The sequence below is a fragment of the Carassius auratus genome, chromosome 14 (genome assembly GCF_003368295.1).
Source record: "Carassius auratus strain Wakin chromosome 14, ASM336829v1, whole genome shotgun sequence".
NCBI classification, from domain to species: Eukaryota; Metazoa; Chordata; class Actinopteri; order Cypriniformes; family Cyprinidae; genus Carassius; species Carassius auratus.
In genome coordinates, this window is record NC_039256.1 from 19,773,972 (window position 1) to 19,794,072 (window position 20,101).

At 37.5% G+C, this 20,101-nt stretch overlaps 1 protein-coding gene across 17 annotated transcripts in view; it reads left to right on the forward strand.

Annotated features, from left to right (window-relative positions):
* Window positions 1–20,101, forward strand: part of LOC113113944 (disks large homolog 3-like) — an 81,947-nt gene that overhangs the window by 45,604 nt on the left and 16,242 nt on the right. For 9 of the 17 annotated variants that reach the window (XM_026280525.1, XM_026280537.1, XM_026280539.1 and 6 more), the window contains 8 exons: window positions 808–932; window positions 2,409–2,578; window positions 2,849–2,985; window positions 4,870–5,014; window positions 7,248–7,422; window positions 8,372–8,518; window positions 16,423–16,579; window positions 17,418–17,520. In XM_026280525.1, the coding sequence (XP_026136310.1) occupies window positions 808–932; window positions 2,409–2,578; window positions 2,849–2,985; window positions 4,870–5,014; window positions 7,248–7,422; window positions 8,372–8,518; window positions 16,423–16,579; window positions 17,418–17,520 (1,159 nt within the window). The remainder of the gene's footprint in view (window positions 1–807; window positions 933–2,408; window positions 2,579–2,848; window positions 2,986–4,869; window positions 5,015–7,247; window positions 7,423–8,371; window positions 8,519–16,422; window positions 16,580–17,417; window positions 17,521–20,101) is intronic. The other 8 variants (XM_026280540.1, XM_026280534.1, XM_026280541.1 and 5 more) reach the window with 3 other exon arrangements.

The following is a 20,101-nucleotide window of genomic DNA, read 5'->3' on the forward strand; positions in this document are numbered from 1 at the left end:
AACCATTAAAATCAGTCAGCTGATGATAATAATTATAAAAAAAAAACTTTTTGGACTAGTAAAGAGTACTGAAAATGCACCCCTTGTCAGATACCATGCAGTTAATTGTGTACAGGTACAATTATCATAGGAACTAGCATTGTTTTAACATTGCAATGTCTTTTCATACTTGGAGTTTATTCAATGCAGATGAATCTAAATCTGTCTGCATAGGCCATTCATTAAACAGCAGTGGATGTTGGATTTGGGGGCATCTCTTAGCTTTCAGCATAATTGCAGGGCTGTTCTCTAAGTGCCATTTCTGCACACTGAGGCCTAAATAAACTATATTAGGTTCTCACACGTTAAAAGGTCCGTGGGTGTGTTCGCTTCTTTAGGGGAGCTCTCGCAGTGGCTCTGGAGCAGGAAAGGCACACTGGGATGTCTTAGCTCCACTCTGTACTAATTTGCTGCGACCGTTGCTCATTAATTATAGAAAATAATAAAGTGAAGTCTTTTCTCAGCTGTCTGCTTTAGGGTCTGTCTTTTGAGATGTGACTGTCAGACGGACCAGCCTGTCTCAGCTTTTTGGCACTGGAATAAAAACAGCAGTGTAAGAAGTGATGAAGTACGGAGGGAGGAAATAGGCGGAAACGGATAAGATTTTTGGATTCTTGAAATGCGCACCAGAAATTCCTATATTTAGAAGAAGAAAACTGTCCGTGCCTAGATAGTGTTTACAAAGTAATGAGAGCCAGGTGCCTTCCGAAAAACAGATTTTTATCATTTCTTCATCTATAATAATGTACTCATGTATGTCGTCAATAGGGCAACTCTGGCCTCGGGTTCAGTATTGCTGGAGGTGTGGATAATCCACACATTCCTGATGATCCAGGAATCTTCATCACCAAGATTATCCCAGGTGGTGCCGCCGCCATGGATGGCAGACTAGGGTGAGTGATACTTCTCTCAGGATCTAATATTTCTTTGTGCAACTCTTAACTTTTTTTCCAAAAACCTACTGAGCTGTTTACATGGGCAATGTTTTAAGGCATCATAAGCAGACTCCCCACTTAATGGCTGTTTCAAAAGTTAGACATCTTAATTATCCTGCCTAGTTTGACCAAATTCTAAAGCTGCATCACATGTATCCTTTGGTGGCGGAGGCAATGATGACAGACATGGCAAGAGAAAACTCAATCGTGAAATATCTATAAAAAGTTATTTGTAATTAAAAATTTACTGTTTTCCTAAGTATTTTTATCCTATTAGAGTATCAGCTTAGCAGCTAACTAACAATGTCAGCTTGACAACATGATAATGCCAAACTATTGAAATTGAGTTCCCAGCTCTATTCGTTGCATATGGAGTTACTGTCAATTTTAAAGTTGCTTGGAGAAGTTTTAAAGTGCCCCTATTATGCCATTATATGGTTCTTAATATTGTTTTGGGAGTCTCCTAAATGTATATACAAGTATGCAATGTCAAAAAACATTATGTTTTCTCAAAATATCACCTAATTTTCCAACAATTCTCAAATGATTATTTTAAAGCAGTTCTAAGATTGAGTCTCTCTAAACCCTTCCTTTCTGTAAGCCTACTCTGCTCTGATTATTCAGATGGTGCAGTCTGTTGTGATTGGTCCATTATACACTCTTTTTTTATTCTGTATTTTGAACAAGTGTTTTGTGAATCCCATGTTGAACTCCTGGAAATTAGAGAAGCAGTCTTCCCTAGAATGGTGTGAACCTTCACAACATAAGACACAGCATCTCCTTGACATGATATTAACCACACAAACAACAAGCTACATTGTTTGATGGTGGGTCACGTTGTTTGTGGCCGGCCAGTGTAGAACACATGAATTATTGGCAAGTCATTTAGGCTTTTCAGAGTCTTTATTTAGTGTACTTTCGGTTTTATAACTTTGCAGATTGTTTGCATTCACATACAGCTGCATTACACAATTCATGAAAGGCAATATTTGAAATGGCATAATAGGAGCACTTTAAATCCAGTCATTTCAAAAGGAGTCCATGCAATTGGGAATTCTGCGTAACAGTGGAACATTTCCCCACACGTTCAAGTTTTCGTGTGAATTTGGCAAGTTGACCAACAGAATTCTGCTTGGTTTGAAAGTGACTACTGTGTATATGGTGCTTTAATGCATCACTACTCTATTGACAGTGAACAATGATTTAACTTTTTTAATGCTTGGGGAAATTTACCATGACATCAAATTTTGCCAATGTGACTGCAACTTATGTTGAGCGTTCCATATTAACCACTTGTGAGGTTCAAAGACAGTTGGCAGTTAGAATACTGTCATATAGAAGTAAGCTGCCGATAGGGGGCAAGGCAGCTCACAACTTGTTTGTGTATGTATCCATTACATTTGCTTTATTATATTGTTTTATTCTGTGTCTCAGGGTAAATGACTGTGTTCTGCGGGTGAATGATGTGGACGTGTCAGAGGTTGTGCACAGCAAGGCAGTAGAGGCTTTGAAGGAGGCTGGCCCAGTGGTCAGGTTGCTGGTACGCAGAAGACAGGCTCCTCCTGAGACCATTTTGGAGGTCAACCTACTCAAAGGACCTAAAGGTAAGACAAGCTAAATGTGTATACCAACACATTTGAGCCAGATGCGATGTACGGTATCCTTATTAAAGCAGTTCTGAATTATTTTGAACTAGTTCTGAATACGAATTGACCCCTTTTACTCTTACTCTTAATGTGAGCAATACATTTTCTCACTGAATTGCTTGTTTCTCTTGGAAATATGCAACATTGAGAAAATAAATTGGGTTATGAGTACCATATTGTCTCGACTTTTTCCTGGTTAAAAATATAACTCCATTCCATTCACTCAAGGTCTGGGCTTCAGTATTGCTGGTGGTATAGGCAACCAGCACATCCCGGGCGACAACAGTATCTACATCACAAAGATCATCGAAGGTGGAGCCGCACAGAAAGATGGACGTCTGCAGACAGGAGATCGCCTACTGGCTGTAAGATTTCACCTGCACACATGCATCTGTGTTCTTCACTTTATGTAGAGCCACACATTGCTTATCTTTGCAAGATTTTTTTTTCCGGATAATTACTTTATGCTTCAATGAGCACAGACACTATTGTAGACTATAATGCCGTATTATAGGCGATATATCTCATGTGTGAGGTTTATGGGCCACAGTGTGATGGATGTGAAGGTAAGTGCAAACTCAAACAAGGGCACATCTGTGATAAAGAGAAACACTTGCATGGCACGCGAGTGCCAGGGACTGAGCAGGATTTGACATTGTCATAAATGTCATCATTAAAAGGCTACGCATCAATCATGGCTGCTGTAACTGCAGACGTGTAAAGTGTGCCATTACTTCCCTTTCTTTACTTGGAAATTATGATTTTAATTCAGTCTGGGACTTTGATTTTCTGAACAGAATGCCTAGAATTGGTCAAATTTTACTTATGTCTCTGTGTAGTCCATCTACAAACTAGAGCAGATGCTGCATCAGCTAACACTATTTATCCATTTATTTTATTGGGGATGGTGCATTGCAAGAACGTAGGATCTGAAAGTGATTCTCTGTCATATGCAGGGTTGGACAAAATTCAAAATTTAAGTGTTATCTTCCTATTACATTTACATTTACATTTATTCCTTTAGCAGAAGCTCTTATCCAAAGCGACTTACAAATGAGGACAATGGAAGCAATCAAAATCAACGAAAGAGCAATGATACGCAAGTGCTATAACTCAGCTAGCTTAACGTACTACACACAGCAAGGTTTTTTTCATTATATAATAAATAAAAAGAGACAGATAGATCAAATACAAAAATAATAGAGAAGATGGTGTTTTTTTTAAGAAAACAAGCAGATAGTAAATGAATAGAATGTAAGTCTAAAAGGGGCAAGTTTTATTTTTTAAGAATAGAAATAGAACAGAGATTGCCAGAGGAAGAAGGTCAAATAAAGCGATGAATTTATCTACTTTAACAGTAGCTTCTTAGATGTTCAGTTTGCATCATGTTGTTTTGTTTTAAAAACTTTTGCATAAATTAACTAGGGTAAGAAAAAATCTTTCCAAGTTTCTCCACAAGGCTAACTTGCTACTTTGTTAAATAGAATAAATAAATATTTAAATATTAAAATACTTTTAGCTGATACTTTTAATACTTAAAATTTCTATATTTGCAAATGTTGATCATTAATATCTTAAATATTATACCCATTTTTTTTTTATTTAACTCAGTTTTTTTAATAAAGGAATAACTCTCTAAAGAAATAATGTTGTTATTTGCCTTTATATATTTTGCTATTTATTAATTAATTTGTAAGTAATTATTTTGTTGATATACATTTTTTTATTTAATTTTAAAATGTTTTTTTTTATTGTTGTCTTTTGCAGTTAGTTACATGTTAGTTAATATGCATGTTAGTTAATATAGTATATATAAGCAAAAATAATAATAGTTTAAATTAATAATAAATAGTTATATATAAAACTCTTATCCTCTACTGACATTAAATTAGCGCTTCAGAGAGGTGGGTTTGGTTGCAAGTCCAATTCAGACCTGTCTCTTTCCACATCCTCAAAACAAATCAGACTAATTTTTACCCATCAAACACTCAGCTTTCTGTAGTGTGTAGGGGCCAATACAAAGGAAAAAGCACTACGCCCTTCCAGCTTCCCCTCCCTCTCATCCTTCCTTTTGTGACCGGACGGCTGAGAGCCGGAGAATGGAGCGTCGTCGCAGAAAGTGTGGGGCCTTCCGGCCTCCACACCAAACGTTTCCTTTCCATTATCTTCAAATGTGCTGTCGTGAACATTCTGAGTCATGCTTCAGAGACCAGCCGATGTAACATGCGTGTGTGTGTCTGCCTTCACAGGTGAATAACATCATACTTCAGGATGTGCGTCATGAGGAGGCTGTGGCCGCCCTGAAGAACACTTCAGACATGGTCTATCTGAAAGTGGCCAAGCCGGGACCAGTACATCTCAACGATATGTACGCCCCACCAGACTACTCCAGCAGTACGTACCTTCTTTTGCTGATCTCCATCCACCCTATGCCCTTATGAGCATAAAATCTGTCCATTACTGCATTGATAAACATGAAAGGGCCTTGGTGGTTTTCATTTTAAATATAACCTGCATCCCTATCTGCTTTTATCTTTAACCCTGTAATGAAAGCGAGTGGTGCAGTGCCTGTGAGTGCTGTGGAGTTTTGTAACAGTAATGTGGTGTAGCAGTGGGTGCTGTTTTCAGACACCCACACACACTGCACTGCTGCTCCCATCACAGCACCAATCCCTCCCTCCCACTGAGAGACGAGGCTTTCACACAATCCACCTGCACAAATGCACACATCGGCCAAAATGTACTTTCTGCTACGCCTGTCAATAGTGGCTGAATATCTCTTATTGGCTATGAAACTGTATTTTAATTAAAATATTTTATATATTTAATTTATTTCGGTCAGTTGAAAAAATAAGATAAGCAAGTCTTTAATGAAAGTCTGAATGAAAGTACACCTATGGTATTGTTCCTCATACAGTATTAATGAAGGTTTAATCCAGTAATATTGTACATACAGTAAATTGCCCTCCAAAATTCAAAGTGGAATTACGGCCAATAATAGCATGAATCCTTTTCAGATATAAATGCATTAAAGTAACCTGAAATTAGCAAGCAATAATAATTTTGTCTTTTGATTAGATAATAAAGGACGTGCATTACCATTCATACTTTCATTCAGTTAGGACATGTTAAATTGATCAAAAGTGACAGTATAAACATTTACTGTATAATGTCGCAGTAGATTTCTATTTCATAAAATGCTGCTATTTTGATCAAAGAATCCTGAAAAAAATGGTTCACGGTTAACTTAAAAATATTAAAGGTAAATGATTGCTACTTCACTTTTTTAACATTAGTTAGTGTGTAATTGTACTTTTTGAGCATAAAAAATAGCTGCAAAGTTGCATTGCTGAAAGTTCAGTGCAAGTAGAGATATTTTTATGTCTTTTAAAATTATGGCAGTTTAATATTATATTAAAAGCTAACCGAAGCAGTAGCATTTACAAATAGCAGCGTATCTAAAAGTATGAGACAACAAACAAAAAACATATCATTAAGAGCCGTGCTTGCACAGGTTCTGTGCAATAATCTTCTCTAATATTCTCCGCATCTCAACCATGCTCAAATAGATAAGCAATATAATCAATGCTAATGTTTACAACCAGAGCACATGCTGCTGAGGTGAGGGGCGGGACATTCAGACAAGCACTGGCAGTTTAGCCAATCAAAACACACTGGACCAGCTAACCAATCGTGTATTTCTGAGGGAAGGGCTTCATAAAAACATATTTATATATATATATATATATATATATATATATATATATATATATATATATATATATATATATATATATATATATATATATAATTATTATTTTTTTAACTAAGCATTAACACATGTTAGACTGCACGCCATAAAAGAATCAAGCCTAGAAAAAAAAAAAAAAAAACAGTCAACCACCCCTTTAAGCAGCACAATTGTTTTCAACACTGACATTAAGAATTGTTTCTTAAGCATCAAGTCAGCATATTAGAGTGATTTCTGAAGGATCATGTGACACTGAAGTCATTACAGTAATAAATTACATTTTAACTATAATTTTAAAACAGGAAACTGAAATGTATAGAATTCAGTATTATTTCACAGTATTATGTTTTTTGATCAAATAATATTCTATATTTTGTATTGGTTTTGTGTAGGTTTCTGTATTAATCAATGCATCTTTGGTGACCATTAGAGACTTTTTTTTAGAAACATAAAAAAATATTTTGAAGTAGTGTACAGTATATGCACATCACAATCAGACTTGCTTTTTTGGTAGCTGTAATGCCTGATAACTGGATTAAATTTGAACCAGGTTTTTTTTTTATATCATATTTGTATTTCATGAATTTGTATTTTTATACATCTATAACATGTTTTCATAGTTTTGTCATCAAAAACTAAAAGGATTTATGCCGATAATGTCCGAAAACCTTACTTTGGCATTATAGATTAATTAGAATGCTACATTCTTTATTATAATTGTAGTTTGAATTGAATTAAGTTGTGCATTAACCTTTACAACTAAACTATGTATGCTAATGCATTACATACACATCTACAGTCCCAGCCACATTTTCGAGATAATCTGGTCCTTTGTAACTACCTGGTTAAATCATCTGCCTTTTTTTCCCTTTACTGGTCTCGGCCTCCCTCCAGCCTTCCCCACCATGGTGGACAACCACGTCGGACACAACTCCAGCATGGCCTACATGGGAGGCATGGAGCCCAAACCAGTGTACCCACCACCCCAGGTCACCCCCTCGAGGTACTCCCCAGTCCCACGCCACATGATGGGGGAGGAGGACTTCACCAGGTCAGAGTCATGGGTTTACCCATCATTTCACTCACAATCACTTACTTCTTCACTCCAGGGTTCCCACGGCCATGGAAAACCTGGAAATATCAAGGAATTTTAACATTTTCAGGCCTGGAAAGTCCTGCAAAAGGAAATGTTCACAGCTAATATAGTTTTCTTGTTTTTTTTTTAAACACTTCAGCTCTAAAATATTTAATGAGTGAGAAATTGTGACCAAGTGAACTGTAAACCAAATTCTCATGGAAAATGACTTGAAATGTATTGGTCAAAAAATGTGGGAACCCTGTCACTTTTCAAATGCACTCATGCACAAATCACAAAAACAAAAAAAAAAACACTTGCATGTCCATATATATAAATTTGATTAGAAAAAAACATTGTTTTCCCACAGTCTGTGCTACAGTTCTTCAGCTTTAGTTGTTTAATTTCTTTTTGGCGATACTGTTCACATTTTCTGATGTAACTGGGCAAAATAACAAATAAAAATGATTTTAAGTAGGTGTTGATTGTGGGCTGAAGAACGTCTACGAGGTGTGTAATGCCTCTCTGTGGTGGTGTGTTTGTGAATATTGCTTTAACTAAACATGACTGGGTGTATAAAGTCTCCAACACGAATCCCAACACGGCAAACAAACACTCTGGATATAAGAGATGCTTCTGGCATGGGGTCAAATGTTTTGAAGTCACGGCCACTGTTGCCTGGACATGAGATGGGTTTCACCTCCCCGAGCAGGGACTCCCTGTAGCCTGTGAGTCAGCCCGTGCCCCAGAGCTGACTCGTCCCTCTCTTGCCATCCAGCTGAATGCATCCTCACTTCTGCATGTGTGTCTTTGTCTCCGTCTGTGTGCATGTGTAACGTGTCTTCATACAGTATGTCTCTGTGTCTGCTGTCTCTGTGTGTCTGAAAGCGCCCCATTTACTGTGTGATTTCTGTACCCCCAATAGGGCCGAGCCCATTTACAGTGCCATCCACAAACCTCATGGGGACACCAGCCCTCCCTCCCCACATCTGTGCAGCAGGGGGTCTGGGGATGTGGGTTGCAGCCCCACCCCACCTGCTCTGTGTCAAAGCCTGGTCCCATACACCGGCAGGTACTAACCACTGCTTCTCGCTCTGCCTGGCTTAGCTTAGCATAGTCTAGTTACCCCCCACCCCGAACGGCCACCCTCCTTCCCCCAACCTGCAGCGTGACACAGGTAAGGCCTTGAGGCGAAACTGCTCCCTGCCTCGAGCCGCGTACTCCTTAACAGATTAAGCACTTTGTTAGCTCGTGGTATTAAAACCCCCAAGGCCTGTTTACACCGACACAGATGATTTGCAGAAAAATTTGTTCTGAATTTTCGCAGATGATTTGTCTGTGTAAAGTACAGGAGATGGGTTAAATGCAAATGCAGATTTACTTTTTTTAACAGTAGGTGTTATATTTAGAAAAGCGGAACTACCTTAGTTATTCTGGGACACAATGCGCCATTTAACTGTACATGGATTCATCTAGTCACTCACAGTCAATCACTTCTTTAGTCCTGAAAAAATGGAAATATCAGGGGATTCTTTTTAATTTTATTGCTATACTTGTAAAAATCATACAAGGAAATTTCTACTACAAATATAATATTTTTAAAAACCTTTGCTTTAAAATGGCAGCTAGAAATTATGAGGACAAATTATTAAATAATCAACATTTCCCGGAAAACAATTTAAAAATAATCATGGAAATCGATTCAAAATGTGTGGGAACCCTGTCACTCACTCAAATGTCACTTTTCAAACACACTCATGCACAAATTACAGAAAAATCCTATTGGATGGCCAGTTTTATTCACTGTGAGATGAAATGTAAATAAAAACAGTCGCATTGATGCCATGCAAATGTTCGTGGCGGTCTGAACAGACACATTAACATGAATTCAATTTAAAATGTTTATCTCACCAAATTTCACACCGGATATTTGTTTTGGTGTAAACAGGCCTTTAGGCACCTTTAGAGTCAAAAGAGTCAAATGAATGAAGGCTTGCAACATGTTACCCCGATCTAGCCTTGTCTGTCGCGTCTTCAGTGTGCAAATTAAACAGGAGGCTACTTTAGAAACACACACTGTTCAGATTTAAAGACATAGTTTCAAGAGATAGTATACAAAAAAAATTACATTTCTGTCATCATTTCTTCACCCTCATGTCATTTCAAACCTGTATGACTTGTGTGACTATGAAGCCTATACAGTGAAAGTTCAAAAAATATCTTTTGTTTAGTTTTTTCGTTCCACAGATGCAAGTCATACATGTGACTAAATGATGGCAGAATTTTTTTGTTGCTTTTTTGACTGTCTCTTTAATATTTCCCAACCTAAAGTAAATAGTCTTTTGCCGCCCCTACCACAGCATCTTAAAAATATTTTATTCAGAAGAGTAAAAGTTGTAAATTTAAATCTACAATAAACTGATAAATATTGCCACTAATTATGCACGAGGTAACATTCCATACTGATCCCGAAGGAAAGCACTCAAATAGCCCACTATTTTTTTCTCTTTAGGAAAAATTCAACTATTTAACTTATATTGTACATACAGTTTTTTTTAGGTTATTGAAACTTTGAAAATGCTAGTAAAAATATACTTAAGAAGCCTGCAGCCTTTTGTTTTGACTTTATTTGGCAAGTCGATAGAGTGTTCAACACCCTCAAACTCCCCCTAATTCGTACCCTGCCCATTTTGTACATATGTATAATCCCAGATAATATGTGAGTCTAAGCCATCGTCCTTTACCAGCCCATGTAATGTCCTGGTGTTTTTGTGTGTGCTCTCTGAAGCAGTCTTAGTCTGAGTGATGTACTGTGACTGGCTGTCTGGGATGGGTATCATCCACTTTACATACCACTATTCAATTCGTTTATTTTTATAGCGCTTTTCACTATACCAATCGTTGCAGAGCAGTTTTACAGAAAATATTAAGTTTCCACATTACATTTAGTTGTAGGTTATTGATTGGGAACGTTATGGATTGAAGCATGATAGTAGACCAGTTACGTATGCAGGAGCTAGACCATTAAGGGTCTTATAAGTAAGTATTAATATTAAGCTAATATTAACCTTTAGCACACAACTCGTCAGCAGCTCACTTGTCGATACCACCGATCATGCAGTTTATTGAAAAGTATGCACTATTAACAGATAAACCTACAATTTAGGTCTGGTAGAATCCAAATGCTTACACTGAAATACTAGAGCCGTATATATCACAGACACTATGCTTTTTTTAATCAACAGATCACTAGCAGCACCCATACAAGTGCATAGAAGTGTGCTAAAAAAATTTACAAACTAGAACAACCTTCAACACAATATGAAGGATACTTGTTTATATGCAGAGCTATTGTTCCACAAGGATGTGTGTGTGATCATGAATGTATATAACAATTCTGTTCTCCTGCACGTGTATGTTTGTATACTCATTATCGACATTTATAGTAGCATTACCGTAGGTGTGACTGAAGCAGTCACAAAAGATTAATTAATCTCCAAACACATAAATACACACCCATGGATCCTTCCAACACAGGAATGTTTGGCTTCTGTTGCAGTTATGTAAATATAAACAGTAGGGCCTGCTCTTACCATAAATGTATTGGGAAGTGAGAGGCTGATTCTTGCAGTCAGACTACAAATGAATAGTGGCGCACATTCCTGAAGCTGTCATGATTCATTTGAATGGGATAAAGCAGGCCACAACACACATACACACACACACACACACACACACACACAGGATGCTCTGCCAATGCCCATCACACACACAGATACACTTAGACAGTCTGTCATAATGTGCTGACATGAACACACACTCCCTTTGACATGCAGCCTAAACACACACACACACACACACACACACACACACACATACAGTATGAAGCACAATATTTAAACCTACGCAGGTCTACGCCTACCAAAGTACGTAAATAGTGTCCTACTATCCCACTTTGCTTTTCACTGTCCCAAAGTAAGCTGTCAAAGTAAGTCTGAACCTTATCACAATCACCCTGGAAGTGTTTTTAGAGGCTAATAAAAGTTGTTTACAGGCATATATACTTTGTGTTGGTGTACAGTGTCACTTCACTCCTGGAGGACTCTGCCAGTGTGTGTGTGTACATGACTGAGTCACAGGAGAGACTGAGATAGGCCCTCTGCCCATCTGTGCTTCCCCCACACTAGCATGGCGGTCACGGACACATTTAGATCCCTTCATCTGACCCAGCACACACTAACGGCCTCTTGGCTTCTCTACCAGCCGAATACATTATGGAGATTCGGGGGAGATCTCCCACCCACCATTCGGATTTCAGAACATAATCAGCCATGCCGCCAGTTGAACAGGCTAATGACAATCTGCTCACACACTCTTGTTCACAAATGACGGACATGCATTTAGAGACGCTCACAAAGCCAGACAGACATAGAAATCTCAAATTTCCAATAGTTCAGGCCATTTCTGACCATGTTTGATTATGGTTTTCAGAAATGGTTTCCTTGTATGACTCATGAAGTTTGTTTTTCCATTCAGTGCATTACATCACTTGGTGAGACTTAATGTATTTTCTGACTAAAAAGTGCCACATGCACAACAGGGTGAATATGAAGCCGAATAAATACAGGTTTGGAATTTTGGGAAAGAAAAATAATATTTAGTTAGAACTGTTTGCACAGAAAGTGCTGACGGGTAGAGGTGCACCAACCATTTGCATGGTTTTTATTTGGTATGTTAAGTCCACACTAGGCGATTAGTAACCTTTATTAGTCACCTAACCAAGCAGTCTTTAAATCTGAAAGCAGATGTAGAGTTGAAAAGCTGTACATTGCAGTTTATCTGGTTATGTTTGATGCTGCAAACTATAATAGATATACAGTTTAAATTAAATAACTCAATACATAAAAGTCATTAAATGAAATTATTTGTTTACTTAAATATTTAAATAATAAGTTTTCACAAATGGTTGATTCAGAACCATTTTGACCGTTTAAAATGTAGTTCACATTTTTTTGTCTTGCAAGTGAAGCAGGGCACCATGGGAACGTTCATTGTTAAGATCAGTTACATGCAGGAGAGCAGCTGAATTTTTTTTTTTTACATAATCATCTCACTGTAATATATAACAAATATACACAATTAAAAAGTTTGGGTTGATTGAGAATTTCTTTTTTAAAAAGAAGTTAATACTTTTATTCAGTAAGGATGCACTGAAGAACTAATAAAAAGGCATTTATAATGTTACAAATTTCTAAAGTTTTTTTTTTACCTTTCTATTAAAGGATCCTGATGGAAATGGCATGGTTTCCACAAATAAATAAATAAATACAATTTAAGCATATTTATGACCAGATTATCATATAAGAATGATCTCTGAATGATTTTTTATTTACATTTTCAAAAATATTCAAATAGAATGTTGACAGTATTGCTGTATATTTGATATTTGATCAAATAATGTTAATGAGTATTTCATCTGTTATGCCATGTTAATCTGCCATGTTATTTCAACCATTATTCCTAATTAGAGGTTAGTAGTACATACATTTGCACTCATTTAAGATAGCAGGGTAACTTACAGCTATATACATAGGCGGGATTTAATATGATTGAACAGGGGTAGTTTTTGGCAGCTTTACTCAGTGACGCACCTGATTGTAAACTGTTGACACGCTTGGTTTATTCTTAGCTGCTCGGAGAGGCTGGAAATATCTTGAACTTTTCTTGGCATGGAGTCAAATGGGACTGAAGTAGTGTGTTCTGAGGAACAGATCGATGGTTTTTACCCAGAGCTTTGAAAACACAGAGAAAAGAGGAAGAGAGAGAGCAGCCCATAGCAGCCATGAAAGCCATAAACCTGTGGTCTGGCCAAATAGAACATGTTTTCCAAGAAGAATTATGTTTCTGCGTGTTTCTGGAGAACAGTATCCACCGTGTCCACCATTAATCACCCAACCAGAGCCAATTACTTAGAACGGAAAGAGAAGCAGACAGACTGCACTGGGGCATTGCAACCCTGTATACCTCTGAGCCTTGTGGTCATCCTTCAATGAGGTCAGGAAATTTCATCCTGTGCCACAAAGCTGGGGTGGAAGTAGGTGGTGGTTATGGAGTGACAACAATAAACACTCTACAAAATGTAATGTCCACCATGCCCACCTTGTTCTTAACATAAGAACAGGCAAGGTCAATTGTGACTTGAATATTTGAGGCTTCTGATGTCAATTGCTCTTAGTTTTTTTTTAGCTGTACAGAATAGCTCATTATGCTGCTTGATATATCGCAAACAGGTATTTCTTTATTATTCTAATGTATTTTCAGAATGCAAACACACTGGTTACCCTCCACTTTGCAAAATAAGGTGTATGAGATAACATAGACAAAACAGACAATTTTTACTCTTTTAATGCACATTTCGGTCTTATACTAACCAATTCATTTTTGCAAGTTATTGCAAAGAAAAACAAGTCTTTCTCATTTTTAATTAAATCTCCACTGAAGCAACTTTCCTTGTACACTGGCATCACTTAGGCCACATGAACTATTGCATTGTTAACCAAATAAATAGCTTCTTAGACTTTGTTTCACATGCAGATACAATTATTCATTTACGAATAAGCTACTTTTCATGATTCAATCAATTCCTGATCGATAACTTCAAAATCAAGGATGTGTAATTGTGTTGGATGGTGGATAGTTGGAGAGGGATTGGTAAGAGTTAAGTCTTACCCTGTTGCTGCAGGGGTGACAGCGTGACAAGCGATGTGGTGCTGTTTCCCATCACTCCCCTACACTTAGAGAAAGCACAAATATACACATACGGCATTCACCGCTGGTCTGGAGTGAGACACAGAGTCCTGGGATAATGTTCTTCATAACCCTGCTGGGCAGCTAGCGCCAGGCATCATGTTCACTGTCAACATCTCGTCTTCCTTGCCAATGGTAAAGTCCAATGTAGAGAGACGAGGCCAGACAAGCATCACTCTCATGAACAGGTACAGTCGGTCCAGGTAGTGGTTTGAGTGTTAGTCTGTTTGCATCTGTTATCTGCTTTATCTTGTTGTGCACCAGGAAGCTGTGAATAGTACCGCTCTGCAATAGCAACATATTTGCTGTTCATTTCTCTATCTGCTTTGGTATTAAAGGTATGTATTTGAAATAAATTCTTAGAAGTAATCTCCCATCATTTAAATAAAAGAATATGTCCACTTAATTTAATACAAACATTTACTAGACCTAATAAGTGTCTGATGTAGAAATTAATAACAATTGCCTTTAATTAACTCAGTTCAAATAAAACCAGTTTCATATGCCTCTGTTTTCATTCATTTTATTTCTTCTGATTATTATTTAATCAACCTGATCTTAGTGTTTAATCAGAAAAGCATTTGGTATCCAGGTTGTGTGCCATTCAGAAATGAATTAAATTTAAACTGAGGTAGTAAACATAGAATTGCAATTTGAATTTGAATTTAAGGAAACTCAAATAAAATTTAAAGCTAGAATGTATACAAAGTAATGCTTTATAGAAGCAGCGTTTGTGAAAAGGTTTGTATACATGATGGTAGAAGCAGGGTGCAGGGTAAGACACTTCATTTCCCAGAACCCTTTGCCAATTGCATTTAAATTAATTTTCATTTCATTACAGTTTTCTGTGGAAATTAAATTTCTTGGACTACATGGATGCAAACATTTTAAGCTTCAAATTATTTACAACCCTGTCTGGTATTTCTTCAGGGTTTAACAGGTTAATTATAATGTGTGTTTGTATCAACCTCTGCACTGCATGTTCAAACCAAGATAACCAAATGAAATTCATTCTGGTTCCAGTATTTCCAGGTAATCAATCACAGATGTTAAGCATGTACTGTGTTTGTGTGTGTGTGTGTGTGTGTGTGAGAGAGAGCATTTGCAATTTGTCAGCTTTCAGCAGGGACAGACTACAATAGAAAGGAACTTAAAAAAAAAGAAAATAAAAAAGAAAGAAAAGATTGTGTATTGATGAGATCCATCAGAGAGGCTGAAGGCAGGGAACTGTTGTGCAGGCCATGGTACATCACCTTTACTTTGTATGTTCATTATGTATGTTGCATATATTGACAAAACATTCCTAAAAGCATGTCATCTGCTCACATAAAATTGCTGTTTTTAGCATCATAAAGCTGTACCATGGGCAACCGATGTGGAATGGCTCATGGCGAGAGCCGACCGAGTTCTGTGGTAGTACAGAATTCTAATGAGAAACGTGTGCTGCACTGCTGAAAGCTGGGAGCTGTCACTACAAACGTGGATGTGTGTTGCATTTTAGGGATCAGTTTTTTTGTGTTATTCTGCAGTACATTCAGAAAGGGATTTGACGGCCATTGAATGTAGTTGAGTCTTGCTGGTGTGCCAGATCTGGGCAGTCTGGAATGCCTCTCTGCCTGCAGATGAATCATGGCTGCTAAAACAGTACCGCAGTTCTGCACAAGGCAGGGATGAGCTCAATGTGTGAACGCGTTTTGTGCCGAGTGAGAAAGTGTGTTTGTTATCAGTGTATATGTGTTAGCGCTCATTTCTGGAACAAATCTGGAGCACTTGCTGTTTAGTTTTGTTGTGGACGAAAGTTTGCCAGTGTCCTCTAGTCGTGACTAGAGCGTTGTGTGCTATCTGTTCATCTCGATTTCCACTCTCTGTAAATGACAGAAGGAAAACGAAATGCAAAATAATAATTTACCTTCTGGCTAGACTGAAACATTATTATTGTTCCTTTGCCCTCTGAATTCTCATTCTTTCTCGCTGCAGTCTGGGATAAATGAAGCTTTGTGAACATTTTTGAAACATCTAAAAACCACCCCAACTCTCAAACTTCTTAATGTGTTTTTTCCTCTACATTTCTTTTTTTATTGCACATACATGTCTGTCTTTCGTTCTCTCCCTACTGCTGTGGTGATCTGAGTCCATCCTGATCTTTGACTCTGTCGTTCTGCTTGGCAGAGAGCCGCGGAAGATCCTGCTGCACAAGGGTTCCACTGGTTTGGGATTCAACATTGTGGGCGGCGAGGATGGAGAGGGCATCTTCGTGTCTTTCATCTTGGCAGGGGGTCCAGCTGACCTGAGCGGAGAGCTGAGGAGAGGAGACCGCATCCTGTCGGTCAGTAACTGTCCATGACACTCGTGTTCAAATAGTGAAGATGGACAGCATTAAAATTACAAGATGTGTCTTGTAAAGTGTCTTATATGGAAGTCATTTACCTTCATGGAATAATTTTTTTTAAAGGGCAATATTTTATCTCCCAATTCTGACTTTTATTATTTTTATCCCGTGGTGGGAACCAGCTTCCATGGTCTTATGTTCACAGAGGCTACATTTATTTAATCAATCTGAGGGTGCAAAAAAAAATCTAATCACCTTTAAAGTTGTCCAAATAAAGTTCTTAGCATGACATATTATTTATCAAAAATTATGTTTTGATATATTTACATTAGGGAATTTACTCAATATCTACATGGAATATGATCTTATACTGAATTTATGCATAAAAGAAAAATCTATAATTTTGACCCATACAGTGTATTGCTGGTTCTTGATATCATTGTGATCCTCATGCTGATTTGCTGTTTAAGAACTATTTGTTATCATTACTTAAAATTATTGTTATATATAAAAGTGTTAATATTTTTCTGAAAACCTACATTTCTTTTCAGGATTCTTTGATGAATAGAAAGAACAGTATTGATTTACTCCTTTCAATCAATATAATGCATCCTTAGTGAATAAAAGTATTTGTTTCTTTTAAAAAAAAAACACATATATTCTTTAATGTATAATATATGGAAAGAAAGAGGAATGGATTTTTTCATGATTCCTAATACAATCTGCTCCTTAAATTGGTATGAAGTCTTAGAGCTGGCATTGCATCATGTGATTTGTGTGAGTGTGTGGCGTGTGGGGGTTGTTGTTTTAATCTGTTACTATGGTATTCTCCCAGGTGAATGGTGTAAACCTGCGCAATGCTACCCATGAGCAGGCTGCTGCTGCACTGAAGAGGGCTGGACAGACGGTGACCATCATTGCCCAGTACAGACCAGAAGGTAGAGTGGCTCTTTCAGTGTGTATCCATGATGTTTGTCACTGCAAAAGAAACTGTGCTCCCTAAAGGACAATGCATGAGATTAACAAAGACAAGAGATTTGAGATGATGCATGTAAGTCAGCTTTTTGTAGGGTCTTTAAATATGCAATAAATCATTTCATGTGTGATTTTAAGAAAAGATCACCTTTGTACTTAGAAATATTATGTAAGATTATTGCATCAAGACCCCAAACTGCTCTCGCTTTCTTCACACACCCATGTGTGCCTGTTGTGTCTTGCCTGCTTCTGTAATCACTCCATCACAGAGGCATACTACTGCATGTCCCTTTAAGAAGGTGAACTACTTTAGCCTCGCCTAGTTTTATGAGAAAGAATCCTTATTTGCAAATGAGGACATTCAGGGACTGATGATTGGTTGGCTGTTGTAGAATTAAGGGGGCAGATTTTTGTTTGACATACTCTGCTCAGTGAAATGTTCAATGATAAAGCTTTATCCAGAACTATGCATGGAAACAGCTTGACTGCGTTTAAGTTTCTTGGAATTCACTGGAATGAATCATTATTTGATTCAAATCCTTTTTTTTTTTATTATCTGAACTAGTTCACAATAAGTGATTCATTGCAGCAAATGATATTTAGATTCTAAATATATTTTAATAAGATGATTCATGGCTGCAGCAATTTGAACTAGGAGTCTTGGATTATGGAAACCTATTTATAGCCTATTATTACTTTTATTAACTAAACTAATCGGAAATAGGCATGTGTGTGGCTGGATCAAACAAACATTACTACTTACTATACAATCACATTGTAAATGCTATTAATAGTGTTCATCGTCTGGTTGATTATGTCTTGTATAAATTCTTTCTGAAAATTCCTGTCATATGCACATAAACTGACAGTCACCACTAAGCTACTACTAAATATCTTAGAAACTTAATTTCCTGTAAAGTTGCTTTGAAATGATTTGTATCGTAAAAGCGCTATACAAATAAACTTGAATTTAATTGATTGGTTATGTGATAAATCGGGTGACAGCAACCGTGCGATGACGTAAAAGAATCGCTGAATCCGGTTCTTTGAAATGAACTGTTTGAAAGAACCGATTCACGAACATGATTCAGACTTCCCAACACTATACTGCAGTTCACTCGCTTGAATGAAAGTACTTGGGGTGAAGCTGTGCCAGAAGTGGGAGGGATCAACCTGAGAGGAAAAAAAGAGGGGGCAAAAAACTAAATTGCCTGAAAACCACAGAGTGGAGGAAGAGCCTGACTTTACCGTTAGAAAGATTATTTTCGGCGCAGGGTTAGGTTTCATCTGCTGGATCACGAGAGTCTCTCTGAAAGGAAAGATGGAATAAGCGCGCGCTGGTCGCGTGAGCGGGACGGATTGAAATCCCGCGTCTCGAGCGCGAATGAGACTCGGTTTTAAAGGAGAAGGTGCCGCTGTTGGAATGGGAGGAGCGAAGCAGGACAGACCGAAACATTTTCCTTAAATTCTTTACTATTTATTTACCTTTCGTGCCGATTCGAAACATAAGAAAGCGACATATCTCCTTACGTCGATGTGCGGCATTCGCTAGGTTATTCTTCATTGTTTGACTCGTTTTAACTTTCCTAAAATGTTTTTGGAGTGAGCTGGACAACGAGAGGCTGAGCTGAACACAGCGCTTTAGACGCCGCCCGGTAAGATCACCTCAACTCATATTCACAGAGTATTTTCAGGAAATATCTGTGTAAAGTATGGAAAACACAGTGTGGTTTTATTATAAGTTAAACTGGCAGTATAATAGCTTTATGTGATTCAATCTGCTGTGCTGAAAAGCCAAGGGAAAGCGTCGTTGTTTGTGCCCACAATGGACATCTGTTGTCTCGAGTTACATGTTCAACATAGTGTAAGTTAACGTTAGTGCATTTAAAGATGAATAAAAGTCATGAAAACAACGTATGAAGCTGCTCAGCCGTTGGGCTGACGTCATGAATGTTGTTTCTAACCTAATATGTTTAGTCAGTGACGGTTTGTGTTGCTGCGCGACGCAGGTAACGTTAAACTGTTTGCTCGAGGATTTCTCTAGAATGTTTTTATAATCAAACCATAAACGCAACAAAAGCCAGCAGTAAGTCATTTAGTACTTCATATTTTATATTATCATAAGCAATATGGTGCTTTTATTTGGTAGGGAAGTTCACCTTTGAGCTAAACTTAAGTTCTGACGTAATGATCCGGCATATTTGCTCTTTGAGGCCCGACGTTTCTTCGTTATGTTTGTTCAATGCAATATTATATGGAGCTTCCTGCAGAGATCAGAAGGACAGGTGCAGGGAAGGGCCCAATCAGGAAGTCACTTAACCTAAAAATGCTAAACATTACTGTCATTTTGTAGTCAAGTGGAAACTACAACACAAAACTTTGTAATATTTTTTATGTTAAATGTGTTGCTGTTGCTTTATTATGATATGACACTTTCAAAAAGAAGTTCTTGACCAAAAACATAAAGTGTCAGTTTGTAAACACTAATCAGAAACATGGATACATTTGGCTGGCAAATAGGATTGGAAATCAATTATAGTGCTT